Source organism: Podarcis melisellensis (assembly GCF_964234715.1).
Source record: "Podarcis melisellensis genome assembly, chromosome: 17".
Classification (NCBI taxonomy): domain Eukaryota; kingdom Metazoa; phylum Chordata; class Lepidosauria; order Squamata; family Lacertidae; genus Podarcis; species Podarcis melisellensis.
This window is the reverse complement of record NC_138534.1, coordinates 32,640,301-32,653,561: the sequence shown is the minus strand read 5'-3', so window position 1 is coordinate 32,653,561 and position 13,261 is coordinate 32,640,301. Positions and strand designations below refer to the sequence as shown.

At 44.7% G+C, this 13,261-nt stretch overlaps 1 protein-coding gene and 1 gene segment (V, D, J or C); both read left to right on the top strand.

The window, feature by feature from the left end:
• LOC309360131 (T-cell receptor beta-2 chain C region-like) overlaps positions 1 to 13,261 on the top strand; it is a 53,033-nt gene that overhangs the window by 14,256 nt on the left and 25,516 nt on the right.
• Positions 4,941 to 13,015, top strand: LOC309360510 (anionic trypsin-like). The gene is made up of 5 exons (XM_081895068.1): positions 4,941 to 4,996; positions 6,958 to 7,117; positions 8,735 to 8,988; positions 10,497 to 10,633; positions 12,759 to 13,015. The coding sequence occupies exons 1-5, from the start codon at positions 4,957 to 4,959 to the stop codon at positions 12,906 to 12,908; spliced, it is 741 nt and encodes a 246-aa protein (XP_081751194.1). The 5' UTR covers positions 4,941 to 4,956; the 3' UTR covers positions 12,909 to 13,015.

Sequence of the window (13,261 nt, the reverse complement as noted above, 5' to 3'; positions counted from 1 at the left end):
CACTGCTTCACACATTAAACGCTCGCTTCTATCTGAGACTCAGGAAACGCTGGGAAAGAAAAGAAAGCCGCCAGCGGAGGTGGTAACAACGAAACCGACCAATCACCATGCTAGATTCCAATTCCTTCTTCACACATTAAATACTCGGTTCCCTCTGAGACTCAGGAAACACTGGGAAAGGAAAGGAAGCCGCCATCGGAGGTGGTAACAACGAAACTGACCAATCGCCATGCTAGATTCTAATTCCTACTTCACACATTAAACACTCGCTTCCTTCTGAGACTCAGGAAACACCGTGACAAGAAATGAGGCTGCCATCAGGGGTAGCAGCGAAACTGACGATTCACTGTGCTAGAGAAGAAACTAATTTTTAAAACTTTTTTTAGTTTCTTCTCCTGTTAGATTCACAAAATGTGCCCCTGCGTACCCCCAGAAAAAAACACTGATTATAACACCCATTAACAAAGTAAGTTCATTTTGGAATGAATGGAGAATTGATCCAAATGGGGTTCAGTTTCAAAATAAATGCATTGTGCAATGAATGGTTGTGTAGATTTCTTGCCCCATTTGTACCCATTTGTTGGCAGTGAAGCTTACCTGGCTTTGGGGGCTGATGCTCTTAGAGGCTGCCGTTTTATTTATCCATAATGAATTGTACGACATTCCGGGGGGGGGGGGAAATAGTAGCTAACACAAAAAAGCGCCCCCACAGCTGTTAACTACTGAAATCAGTTTTGCTATCACTGCCCCCATGGCGACAGCAACTTTCCCACCCACCCCTAAAGTCAGAAGCAAGAACCAAAGACCAAAAATGCATGTAGGTACCGAAACAAATACGAGTCTAATGAATGAATAATGAAGAATTGCCCTACTGGATAAAACGGAGAATCCTCTTGTTTAAATATATTGTTACAAAAGTTAGGTGCCTCCCCATTTCTGTGCTGAGCAGTGGCAAGAGTCCATGGGGTACCAGGCACTAATCCAGGGTCTGTGTTCCTTTGGAGAATTGAAGATATGGTGGAGGCTGTGGTAGCTTTAAAAATGTGATTTATTCACATATAGTGGTACCTCGGGCTACAGACTCTTCAGGTTACAGACTCTGTTAACCCAGATATAGTACCTCAGGTTAAGAACTTTACCTCAGGATGAGAACAGAAATCGCGTGGCAGCAGTGGGAGGCCCCATTAGCTAAAGTGGTACCTCAGGTTAAGAACAGTTTCAGGTTAAGAACGGACCTCCGGAACGAATTAAGTTCTTAACCGGAGGTACCACTGTATTTACACCTGATTTTAGATGGAGTTCAGATCTTAAAGCATGGCCATCTCAAGAGGGGCTTGTTGCCCCCAGCAGGGCAGCGCTAGAGTCCAGGGCATTTCTCTCTCTTTTTCCTCCCTTCTTCCTCCCAGCACACCTTATTAAATACACTCTTTTCATGTCACCTCACACCCAGTTACCCAGGCAACCTTCCAACCCCCCCAGTCTGTTCACACCTCAGGGCAGGGGGGAAGGACAGTTCTCCTGTGCCTTCGATGGCCCTGCATTGTTTCTGTTATGTACTGAAGTTCTCACCCTGGGCCAGCAGGGGGATACTGTAGGTAGTTTTCACTCAGGTCCACGTCAGTTATTTTAGGCAGGAAACCCTGGGTTGTTGTTGCTACAATGTTGACAGCTGGCTGCCTATAAAAGCAGGCCGGCTGAGCTGTTTGCTGTTCAGCTTCTATTCCAGCTTACAAAATAAAGAGCTGCTTTGGAGAAATCGCTGTGTCGTCTGCCATGTCTACCCACTATTTAACAGTTTATTAATGGCCCTAGCTTGGCCAGGTCCTTTTGCTGGCCCAGGAATCCCTCTGCAGCTTGTATTTCTCCCTTCACATCCCAAGTCATCAAAATCTTACCATTTATTAATTTCTAGGGGTCATCCCCCCCCACCCAATCTATAACACCATTATTGTCTAGCCAGATGCTTTGAGAAAGCCTCCCAGGTCAAACTCTGTCGACTCAAGCAGCTGATTACCAGAACCCATGTATTACACAGACAAGTCACAAACTGGAGAACATTCATGTTTGGAGGATAGAACGGGGGTCATCCACTGCCTGACAAATAACAGTCTATCAGGCACAAAGACTTTTCTGAAAATCTTAAGCATTGTCAGCATGGACTGGGGTGGCTCTGCAGAGTTTTGGAGGGAGTTCTCTCCCATCCCTACCTGGGCATGCTGCAGATTGAATGGTGGACCTGCTACACACAAGGCAGAAGTGCTATCAATGAGCCACACATCTTTTCCCCGAAGAACTTGAGACCTGTGGAGGTCTATATACATAGGTTTACATTGGAAAGAGGTGTTCCACAGGGAGGGGCCACTACCGAGAAGGCCCTCTGCCTGGTTCCCTGCAACCTCATTTCTCATAGTGAGGGAACTGCCAGAAGGCCCTCAGAGATAGATCTCAGTGTCCAGACTGGATGATGGGGGTGGAGACGCTCCTTCAGGTATGCTGGGCTGAGGTCATTTAGGGCTTTAAAGGTCAGCGCCAACACTTTGAATTGTGCTCAGAAACGTACTGGGAGCCAGTGTAGATCCTTTAGGACCAGTGTTATATGGTCCCAGTGGCCACTCCCGGACACAAGTCTAGCTGCCACATTCTGGATTTGTTGTAGTTTCTGAGTCACCTTCTAAGGTAGCCCCACGTAGAGCGCGTTGCCGTAGTCCAAGCTGGAGATAACTAGAGCATGTACCACTCTAGCGAGACAGGTAGGGTCTCAGTCAGTGTACCAGATGGAGCTGGTAGACAGCTGCCCTGGACACATAACTGACCTGTGCTTCCATGGACAGCTGTGAGTCCAAAATGACCCTCAAGCTGCGTGCCTGACCCTTCAGGAGCACAGTTATCCCATAGCCTTATCCTCCACGAATCTGTCTCTCTACAGCCTGGATCTCAACCGAGATAAGTAGCATTAACTGATATGAACCCTGGAAAAAGGAGGTATGAACATGGTGGGGAGGAGAAGCACTCAGTGCCATTAATAGGTGAAGCTTTTCCTGGCATGGAGATACCATGTTAAATTTCACAGGCTACTGTGAAATGCGAAAGAGCAGGGGAAGAAGAAAAACTGCAACCTTCTGTATCACTTCCCCTGGCACGTGTTACACTAGCAACAATTCTCCACGGTTCCCTGTGCCAGAAGTATGGGCACCAACCAGCAGGAAAGTTTTCTCCCCGCTCTGGGAAGGAAAAACCTGGGTTTGACAGAGTTGTATAGATAGGATAATGAGGGAGTGCAGAATTGATCTTTCTGACTTCTCAGGGCCAGGGGGAGGTCTTTTGCAACCCAGGGTAGGGGAACGAATGCTCCCTGCGCCAACATTTTGTCATATGCCAGGCAGGAGAATCTAAACTCATGAAATAACCACAACTACACCCACCTGATGTGCATGTCCATATTCAAGTTCAGAAGATACTGGGCAGATTTTACTAGCTGATGCAATTGGAGATATGTCTGTCATTAGCAGGCAATAGGTGACCTTTTATTTGAGGACAGTTGGGGCATTCTGGGGCATGAATGTCCCTTCTGGGCATGGTGCACCCACATAAAGCTCGTGTCCGCCAACATTTCTCCGATGAAAATAAGGATGTCCTATTCCATCATCATCATCATCACCATCATCGTCATTGTCATAATAATACCACTCTACCTATCTGACTGAGGGACGCGGGTGGCACTGTGGGTTAAACCACAGAGCCTAGGACTTCCCGATCAGAAGGTCGGCGGTTCGAATCCCCGCAATGGGGTGAGCTCTTGCTGCTCGGTCCCTGCTCCTGTCAACCTAGCAGTTCAAAAACACATCAAAGTGCAAGAAGATAACTAGGTACCGCTCCAGCAGGAAGGTAAATGGCGTTTCCGTGCACTGCTCTGGTTCGCCAGAAGCAGTTTAGTCATGCTGGCCACATGACCCGGAAGCTGTATGCTGGCTCCCTCGGCAAGTAAAGCAAGATGAGAGCCGCCACCCCAGAGTCGGCGACGACTGGATCTAATGGTCAGGGATGCCTTTACATTTTACCTATCTGACTGGGTTGCCCCAGGCACTCTGGGCCACTTTCAACATATATTAAAACATAATAAAAGATGAAACATTTAAAAACTTCCCTCTGCAGGGCTGCCTTCAGTGTCATCTAAAGGTTGTATAGTTACTTATCTCCTTGGCTTGGGGGCCACATAACTCCATTTCCTCCAACATTTCTCTGGTGAACATACGTCCTAAGGAAAAGCGGGACATTCCGTGATCAAATAAGAAACCAGAATGGCTTCTTTAAATCTGGGACTGTCCCTGAAAAACAGGGAAATTTGGAGGGTCTGTGTGTGGGATCTGTAGCTGCAAAGGATTCACAACACTCCCTAGCCAGAATAGTGTAGTTATTAGGTTATGAAATTCTCTGTAAAGCTCAAGAAGGTCAGAACAATGTATGAACAGGGCTTGGTGGTTTCCTCGGCACTGTATATTTCCTGTCCAGTCTGGCCGAAGCTCAGCATAGGCCTGCCATTTATCTGCCATATAATTCCATGCCCTACAGTTCCGACGGGCTTTAGAATTCTGCACTCCCTTGGGCTGTCTGTAGCCCACACAGAACAGGATTACAGGATTTGTGATGTTTCATAAGCACCCAAGATGGCGGAAAGGGGGCCCAAGACAGGACTCAGCTGTGTACATTGGCAGAACTACACACACCACCACATCTCAATTCCTAGAAATGTTTCACTTCAGACACAAGGCACCTGGGGTTATGTTATCACCTTGGGCACCTGCAAGGTCAATTTTAACCAAGCTGATGCAAGACTATGGGAAGTGGAAAGCTGTTGGGACCTTGGGCTGAGGAGATAAGGTCCTAGGGAAGGTATAAATGTGGAGAGATGCCTTCAGAAAGTCCTGTTGTAATTGACGAATCCACTGAGAAGACATCATGAAACTCCTCTTGGTCATTGCTTTCCTGGGAGCGGCAGGTGAGTCTTTCAAAATGCCAAGTTTTAAAAGAATACAAAACGAGCCCCTGTTTCCAGTGGGTTTTGGGTACTGCTTTGAAAAGAATTTGTTAGCTCTTTTTTATGGTATGTCTGCATATCACCTTAAGGCAGATGTAAAAGGTGATTCGTAAATTAATTTATTACAGAGTAAAGAGGAGGTTATAAAATAATGGAGTTCTGAAGTCGTAGGTCTATGCTAGGTAAGACCGTTGCTGTAGATCAGCCATAGGCAACCTCGGCCCTCCAGATGTTTTGGGACTACAACTCCCATGATCCCTAGCTAGCAGGACCACTGGTCAGGGATGATGGGAATTGTAGTCCCCAAACATCTGGCGGGCCGAGGTTGCCTATGCCTGCTGTAGATGCTTGAGGAATTCATTCTTTAAGATTTCTAATGTAAAATTATCTGATCTAATATGTGGATTGCAACACAGTGATTCATCAGTTTCTTCAGTTTCCAGTTCTTAGTTCAAAAATTGTATAGAAACATATGACATCTCTTCTGAGAGAAAATACTACTACTACAACTACTACTACTACTACTACTAATTTATTATTTCTACCCCCGCCCATCTGGCTGGGTTTCCCCAGCCACTCTGGGCGGCTTTCAACAGAACATTAAAAACAGAGTAAAACTTCAAACATTAAAAACTTCCTTAAAAGGGGCTGGCTTCAGATGTCTTCTAAAAGTCAGATAGTGGTTTATTTCCTTGACATCTGATGGGAGGGTGTTCCACAGGGTGGGTGCCACTGATGAGAAGGCCCTCTGCCTGGTTCCCTGTAACCTCCCTTCTCAAAGTGAGGGAACCGCCAGAAGGCCCTTGGAGCTGGATCTCAGTATCCGGGCCGAACATGGGGGTGGAGATGCTCCTTCAGGTATACTGGGCCAAGGTGCAGTATACAGAAAATACAGAAACTATGAAGAGATAAAAAATATGCATTTAAAAAGACATATGTTTATATGTGCATCTTCATGCGGTGTCTTTTAAATACAGATTTGTATATGACACCAGCAAAATTGGCAAAAATGTACAAAACCTGTAATAAATGTTGGAGGTGCAAGGAGAAGGAGGGTACATTTATGCATATGTGGTGGGACTGTAAAAAAGTAAGGGGGTTCTGGGAGACGATATACAATGAACTAAAGAAAATGCTAAAATATAGCTTTGCTAAAAAACCAGAAACCTTCCTTTTGGGAATAACAAGAACAGATATAAGTAGGAGAGATTGTAAACTGTTTCAATATGCTATTGTTGCAGCAAGGACACTGTTAGCCCAAAGGTGGAAACAAGAAGAGGTTCCGACCTTGGAGGAATGGAGGTTAAAATTAATAGATTACGCAGAGTTAGACAAATTAACAGGGAAAATTAGATACCAAAAGGACCAGAACTTTATTGAGGACTGGGGGAAATTTACAGAGTATTTGAAAAGTATATGTGAGGACAGTACAACGCTAGCGTGTTTTAAAGAAGCTTTGTGAAAATAGAAGGAGTATTGTCAAAAGGCAAGCAAGGGTAGAAATACAAGAAGATTTGAAATACGAACGATTGTCAGAGAAGTTGGGGGAGGTCCAAACAAAGCAAAATATGTGATATATAAATGGATTTGTTTATTGTTCTTTATGGAAAAATTTTAATAAAAATTTATATATATATATATAAAAAGATTTGTATGGGAACTGGACAGAGCAGTCCTATGGGTGAACATATGTAAAACTGATTTGCACATCCCTAAGAACCAGAAATATAGATATTCCTGAGATGCGACCACATGAAACCCAAGGGATCGAGCAACTGCCTCTCCCTTCTTAACCTTGACTTCAAGGCCAGGTCATGTTATCAATAAGAAACTGTGCCTAATTTGGGGTTTTGTTTTGCTTTCTGAAGAATCCAAGTTACTTTGCAGTCCATGCTCATTCTGATTTTCCCTGTTTTTGTCAGTTGCTCGCCCCTTTGATGATGACGACAAGATTGTGGGAGGATACACTTGCGAGAAGAACTCCGTCCCCTACCAAGTATCACTGAATTCTGGGTACCACTTCTGCGGCGGTTCCCTCATCAATGAACAATGGGTTGTCTCAGCTGCTCATTGCTACAAATCGTGAGTGACTGACACTTCCTTTCTCCATTGCTGTGTTTGTACTGCAAACCCACAAGATCTCAACATTTCAGCGGAGCTGAAGTTTAGGAATAGTAAGAACCGGTGTGGGTTTCGAGGGCTCCAGATTGTTTAGAGTAGACCCCTCTCGTTTTTATGTAACTAAGCAACACCACAGCCTATCGCCATGATGGAGCCATCGGTAGCTGCATCTGAATATAGATTTTGAAAGCATATTCTGGGTGGATCTTCCAGGACAATGCACTGAACTAGACCCTGAAGTGTAGAATGAAGAAAGCCCTCTATTGATCCAGGAAAAGCAAAAGGCAGGATTTCTAATATTTATACTAGACTCATCCAATCCAGAGACTTCTTGCCATCTGTCAAACACTGTCTCACAGTACCGGATGCCTCTCTGAGTCCCTTTGGGGAAAGGGCAGGATATAAATTTAATGAACAAACAAACAAGCAAGCATTCCCCTCTGAACTTAAAGAGGACTCTGAGATCTGAGCATGAGGGTTGAGCCACAAAGCAGAAGTTTCTCTGTCTTGAGTCTCACACCTTTCGCTAAATTGTGTTGTGTACTTAGAGCTTTGCTGGGATTATTTCCATTTTTTATTGAACATAATTTATTTACCACTTCAGTGCTATTTTTCTAGAAGAAGAAGTGCCAGAGCTCAGCCATTTTATTGTAGTAACCCTTCTAACTGGTTTACAGGGAATCTTGAATCTAATATGCAATTTAAAAAACAAACACACACACAAAAGTTCCAGGGGCAGCAGAAAGGCACCACTTATAGTCATTTTAAGAACGGGCTGGTACCATGCTGTTTTTTATTGTAACAATTTTATGGCTTTAATAGATATATATCTCTATCGATGTATGTTTAATTGGTTTTTTATAACATGTTTTTCTGTGTTTTTAGCAATTCATATTTTTATGTCAGGTAAAAAGGTGTGGGGGGGTATAAATAAATATAAAGCAACCACAACAACAATTAATGGAACAATATAAATATATATCTATTATTATTATTAGAATTTATTTATTCAGTATTCACAGAGAGAGACTGTTCTACTACTCGCAATGCCCGCCTAGTCCTGGAGGTGGGGTCAGGAATGCTTTCCATAGACACTGAATCTATCAGCTGTCTCTCCCCCGATCCTTCTTCTTCCTGCTGTTCTTCTCCCAATATTTCCCAGCTTTCCCCCTCTGCAGCCTCTGAACTGTGGCCTTCTGCAAACCACGGTTCTAAATCTATACAGTGGTACCTCTGGTTACGTACTTAATTCGTTCCGGAGGTCCGTTCTTAATCTGAAACTGTTCTTAACCTGAAGCACCACTTTAGCTAATGAGGCCTCCCGCTGCTGCCGTGCCACTGCTGCACGATTTCTGTTCTCATCCTGAAGCAAAGTTCTTAACCTGTAGCACTATTTCTGGGTTAGTGGAGCCTGTAACCTGAAGTGTATGTAACCCGAGTTACCACTGTACTGTCCCCCTGTTCTTGGGAAGGTTCAGGAGAAGGGGGGCGGCCCCCCACCATTCCTCCTCAGCCCAGCCCCTGACAGGCCAGACACCGCACAGTGCGCTCAGACCCTGTCAACACTTGATTTTGCAGCCGCATAGAAGTGAGGCTTGGAGAGCACGACATTATGCAGGTGGAAGGAGGTGAGCAGTTCATCAATTCCGAAAAGGTCATTCGCCATCCAAAGTACAACTCTTGGCTCCTGGATAACGACATCATGCTCATCAAGCTGAGCTCCAATGCCGAGATTTCCTCACGCATCACCCCCATCACCTTGCCTCGCGAATGTGCAGCTGCCGGAACTGAATGCTTGATCTCAGGGTGGGGCAACACTCTTAGCAGTGGAGGTGAGTATGAACATGGTTTAGTCAACCCATCAGCTTTTATTTATTTATTTACTTACTTATTATTTAAACTACTTTTCAACCAAGGTTCCCATCTCAGCAGTACCTAATTCCACAGCTAACAAAACAGCCCACTTTCTCATCGATCCCCAAAGGTCTGATGGGGCAGATAGAAAAGATGTCAGGCCCAATTCATAGTGCTGGTTTTGACCTATAAAGCCTTAAAGGGCTCAGGACCGCAATACCTTAAGGACCGCCTCTTCCCATATGAACCTACCCAGACCCTGAGATCATCTTCTGAGGCCTTCCTTCGTGTGCCTTCTCCTCAAGAGGTCCGGAGGGTGGCAACACGAGAAGGGGCCTTCTTTGCAGTGGCTCCCCGCCTGTGGGATGCTCTCCCCAGGGAAGCTAGCCAGGCAAAAATGTTCCTTTTTAACCAGGCCTTTGGTTGAGCTGATTGACATCCTATACCCTTTAAAAATGTTGCTCCTTTTTTGGGGGGGGGGGTTTACTGGATTATTGTTTCTATTTTTATTTTATATATTGTGATCTTTTTTATGAACTGCCCTGAGACCTCCGGGTATAGGGGGTATGTAAAATCAGTAAATGAAATGAAATGAAATGTAAGCACCTCAGCAGTTTTGATATCTTGTGAGCTGATCAGTAAAGCTCTCGTGCTTTTTTACATAAGGCTAAGGTAAAGGTAAAGGTACCCCTGCCCATACGGGCCAGTCTTGACAGACTCTGGGGTTGTGCGCCCATCTCACTTAAGAGGCCAGGGGCCAGCGCTGTCCGGAGACACTTCCGGGTCACGTGGCCAGCGTGACATCGCTGCTCTGGCGAGCCAGAGCCGCACACGGAAACGCCGTTTACCTTCCCGCTGGTAAGCGGTCCCTATTTATCTACTTGCACCCGGAGGTGCTTTCGAACTGCTAGGTTGGCAGGCGCTGAGACCGAGCAGCGGGAGCGCACCCCGCCGCAGGGATTCGAACCGCCGACCTTTCGATCGGCAAGTCCTAGGCGCTGAGGCTTTAACCCACAGCGCCACCTGCGTCCCTATAAGGCTAGAGGCCCACAAATAGGGACGCAGGTGGCGGTGTGGGTTAAACCACAGAGCCTAGGGCTTGCTGATCAGAAGGTTGCAGTTTGAATCCCCGTGACGGGGTGAGCTCCTGTTGCTCGGTCCCTGCTCCTGCCAACCTAGCAGTTCAAAAGCATGTCAAAGTGCAAGTAGATAAATAGGTACCGCTCCGGCGGGAAGGTAAACGGCGTTTCCGTGCGCTGCTCTGGTTCTCCAGAAGTGGCTTAGTCATGCTGGCCACATGACCCGGAAGCTGTACGCCGGCTCCCTCGGCCAATAAAGCGAGAGGAACACTGCAACCCCAGAGTCGGTCACAACTGGACCTAATGGTCAGGGGTCCCTTTAGAGGCCCACAAAGATAGACAAAATCTCTCTTCCCAACATTCCTGGCTTCTTGTCTTAGTTGCACCCCTTTTCCTTTTCCTTCCAGTCAACTATCCTGACCTTCTCCAGTGCTTGAACGCTCCCATCCTCGCTGACGCTGAGTGCCGAGATGCTTATCCAGGGCAAATCACTGACAACATGATCTGTGTCGGGTACTTGGAGGGCGGCAAAGACTCCTGCCAGGTGAGAGGATTCACCTTTCGTTCCATTATTAAATGAGGAGCTCTGAGCCCTTGAAAATACAGTGGGATCTCGGGTTAAGAACTTAATTCGTCTTAACCTGAAAGTGTTCTTAACCTGAGGTACCACTTTAGCCAATGGGGCCTCTCGCTGCCGCCGTACGATTTCTGTTCTCATCCTGAAGCAAAGTTCTTAACCTGAAGCACTATTTCTGGATTAGCGGAGTCTGTAACCTGAAGCGTCTATAACCTGAAGTGTCTGTAACCCGAGGTACCACTGTAATTAACCACAAAAAAAAATGTTTTGCTGCTCAGCTTTCTTTGGCAGCAGCCACAAATAGTTACAGGTATCCTGTAAGATGTCAGTCCTGAGTGGGAGCAAAGCTTGAACTTTGCATACATGGGTGTTGCCAGGATTTATTGGGGGGGGGTGCAGGCCTTTTGTTAGAGGGGCAGAACCGACGTGATGGGTCAGTTAGTTATTTCTATTGTTTTACCTTGGCTACACCCATGTTTGCATAATACACTTTGTGTTTATGCTGCTTCCACCATTTTCTGTGGTGGAAGTGGGGATATTTGCTAAGGATCAGGTTGCACACTTTGTCTGAAGGCGAAATCAGCATCTTAAGCAAGAATCACTGCTTGCTTCCTCAGAGGCTGAATTCACACTGTCAAGCAACTATGCTGCAGCACAAGGTGGGGGTAGAAATTCAGTTCAGTTCCCATGTGAAGGCAAACCTACATAATTCACGCTTTCTAAAACAATACACAAACCAAAGCACAGCTCTCCCCTAAATTCACACCTCTCCGAATATTGCAATGCAGTTCTTTAAGCAAGTCACATAAACAAAAAATGCATACGCGCTAGGGTAAAGTGTGTCTAAAAATGCATATATTGGTGAAAATAACGTTTCAAAAATGCAGTATATTGCGGGAAATCGCTTTGCAAAAATCTGTATATTAGCCAGCATTGCATATAAAAATGTGTATATTCAGAGAAATTCACGCTAAAATGCTGATAAGTTATCCCGAGGACTTAAAAAAAACACAGAACCTTAGGTGGAAATTGTTAAGTTGTGGGTGAACATATCAGACGACCACAGTGATTCTTCAAACAGCTCTTGTTTATTTAAAGGGCAGGACAGAACTGAACTGAAGGGTTCAGTCAGCCTGCTTATATAGAGCTCCAGTACAATGTAACTGTAACAATTTTCTAAAACTATCCAATCACTGAGCGTCACTTTCAATCCCTTATTTGCATAACTATCTACAGTATCCCCCTGCTGGCCCAGGGTGAGAACTTCAGTACATAACAGAAATGTGGAGAACTAAACTTAAGTCTGGAAACTAAAACTGACTATTTGGCTCATCGCTTGCTGTAGAGCACATATTTCAACACTGCCATGTTATCTGGGCACTTGCTTGGTGCGACCATTTTACTGTGAGAACGGGAAAACTCTGGTTGCTGCTGCTCTTCAGTTCTTGTGGGCTGGCAGGAGAAGCCCCAAAACTGTGGCAGAGACATGGAGAAGAGAGATTCCCAGAATTCAAGGGAAAACAAGACTTTAATTGATTTTTTCCTCAATTTTTTTTATTGATTTTCCAAATTTATAACAAACATAGACAAACAAACAAACATAAATCCTAACTGTAATAGTTCCACTTTTATTAACATTGTTAGGTGACTTCTTCGAATCCCCCTGGCTGAGTTTCAATGTATATCATTGTAACAGTTTTCCAAAACTAATTTCTCATAAAATTTACTTAGTCAGTTAACATCTTTCTTTCTTTTCATATTAACTTTAGACATATTATTCTATAACATCACATGTTGAAATCCTAAGCCAATCTGGTACTTGCAAGTAGTTCTATTTAAGTTATCTTAGCATGTGTAGCAAAATAGTCTTTAAATTTCATCCATTCCTCCTGGTACTCCTCCTCCTTCTGGTCGCGGACTCTTCCGGTCAGGTCGGCTAGCTCTCAAAAATCCATCATCTTCATCTGCCTTTCCTCCACTGTTGGCACTTCTTGTGTTTTTAATTGATATTTTTGCTGTCATAGAAGGAAAAGCAACATGACCTGGGCTGCATGCATGCCATATTTCACTTGCAACCTCTTTTGTCTTGCAGGGGGATTCCGGTGGCCCCGTGGTCTGCAATGGCGAGCTCCAGGGCATCGTTTCATGGGGAATAGGCTGTGCTCTCACTGGCTACCCCGGAGTCTACACCAAGGTCTGCAACTATATTGACTGGATCCAGGAAACCATTGCTGCTAACTAAGACAGCAATTCCTCCTCTAGTTTCAACATACTAGCACCCTTTGCTTCTCATGTAATTCGTCTTAATAATAACAATATAAAAAAAAGAATTCCAAGGAAATAAATGAATAAAGATTACTAAACATATCCTGGTTCGTGGTTGTTGTTTTTTCACCACACTCCAATCAAAGGGCATATCTGCGCTACAGACTTTTATCGTGGCACTTTTCACTTTCATATTTCCACTTCTTTTTAACCTATTTATAACGTGCATTTCTTTATTTATGATGATTCCTACCAAGACGATTTACAACTAACATTCAATTACAAAAGAACGCTTAAAAAAAACTAAAAGGGAAAAAAAAACACATTTAA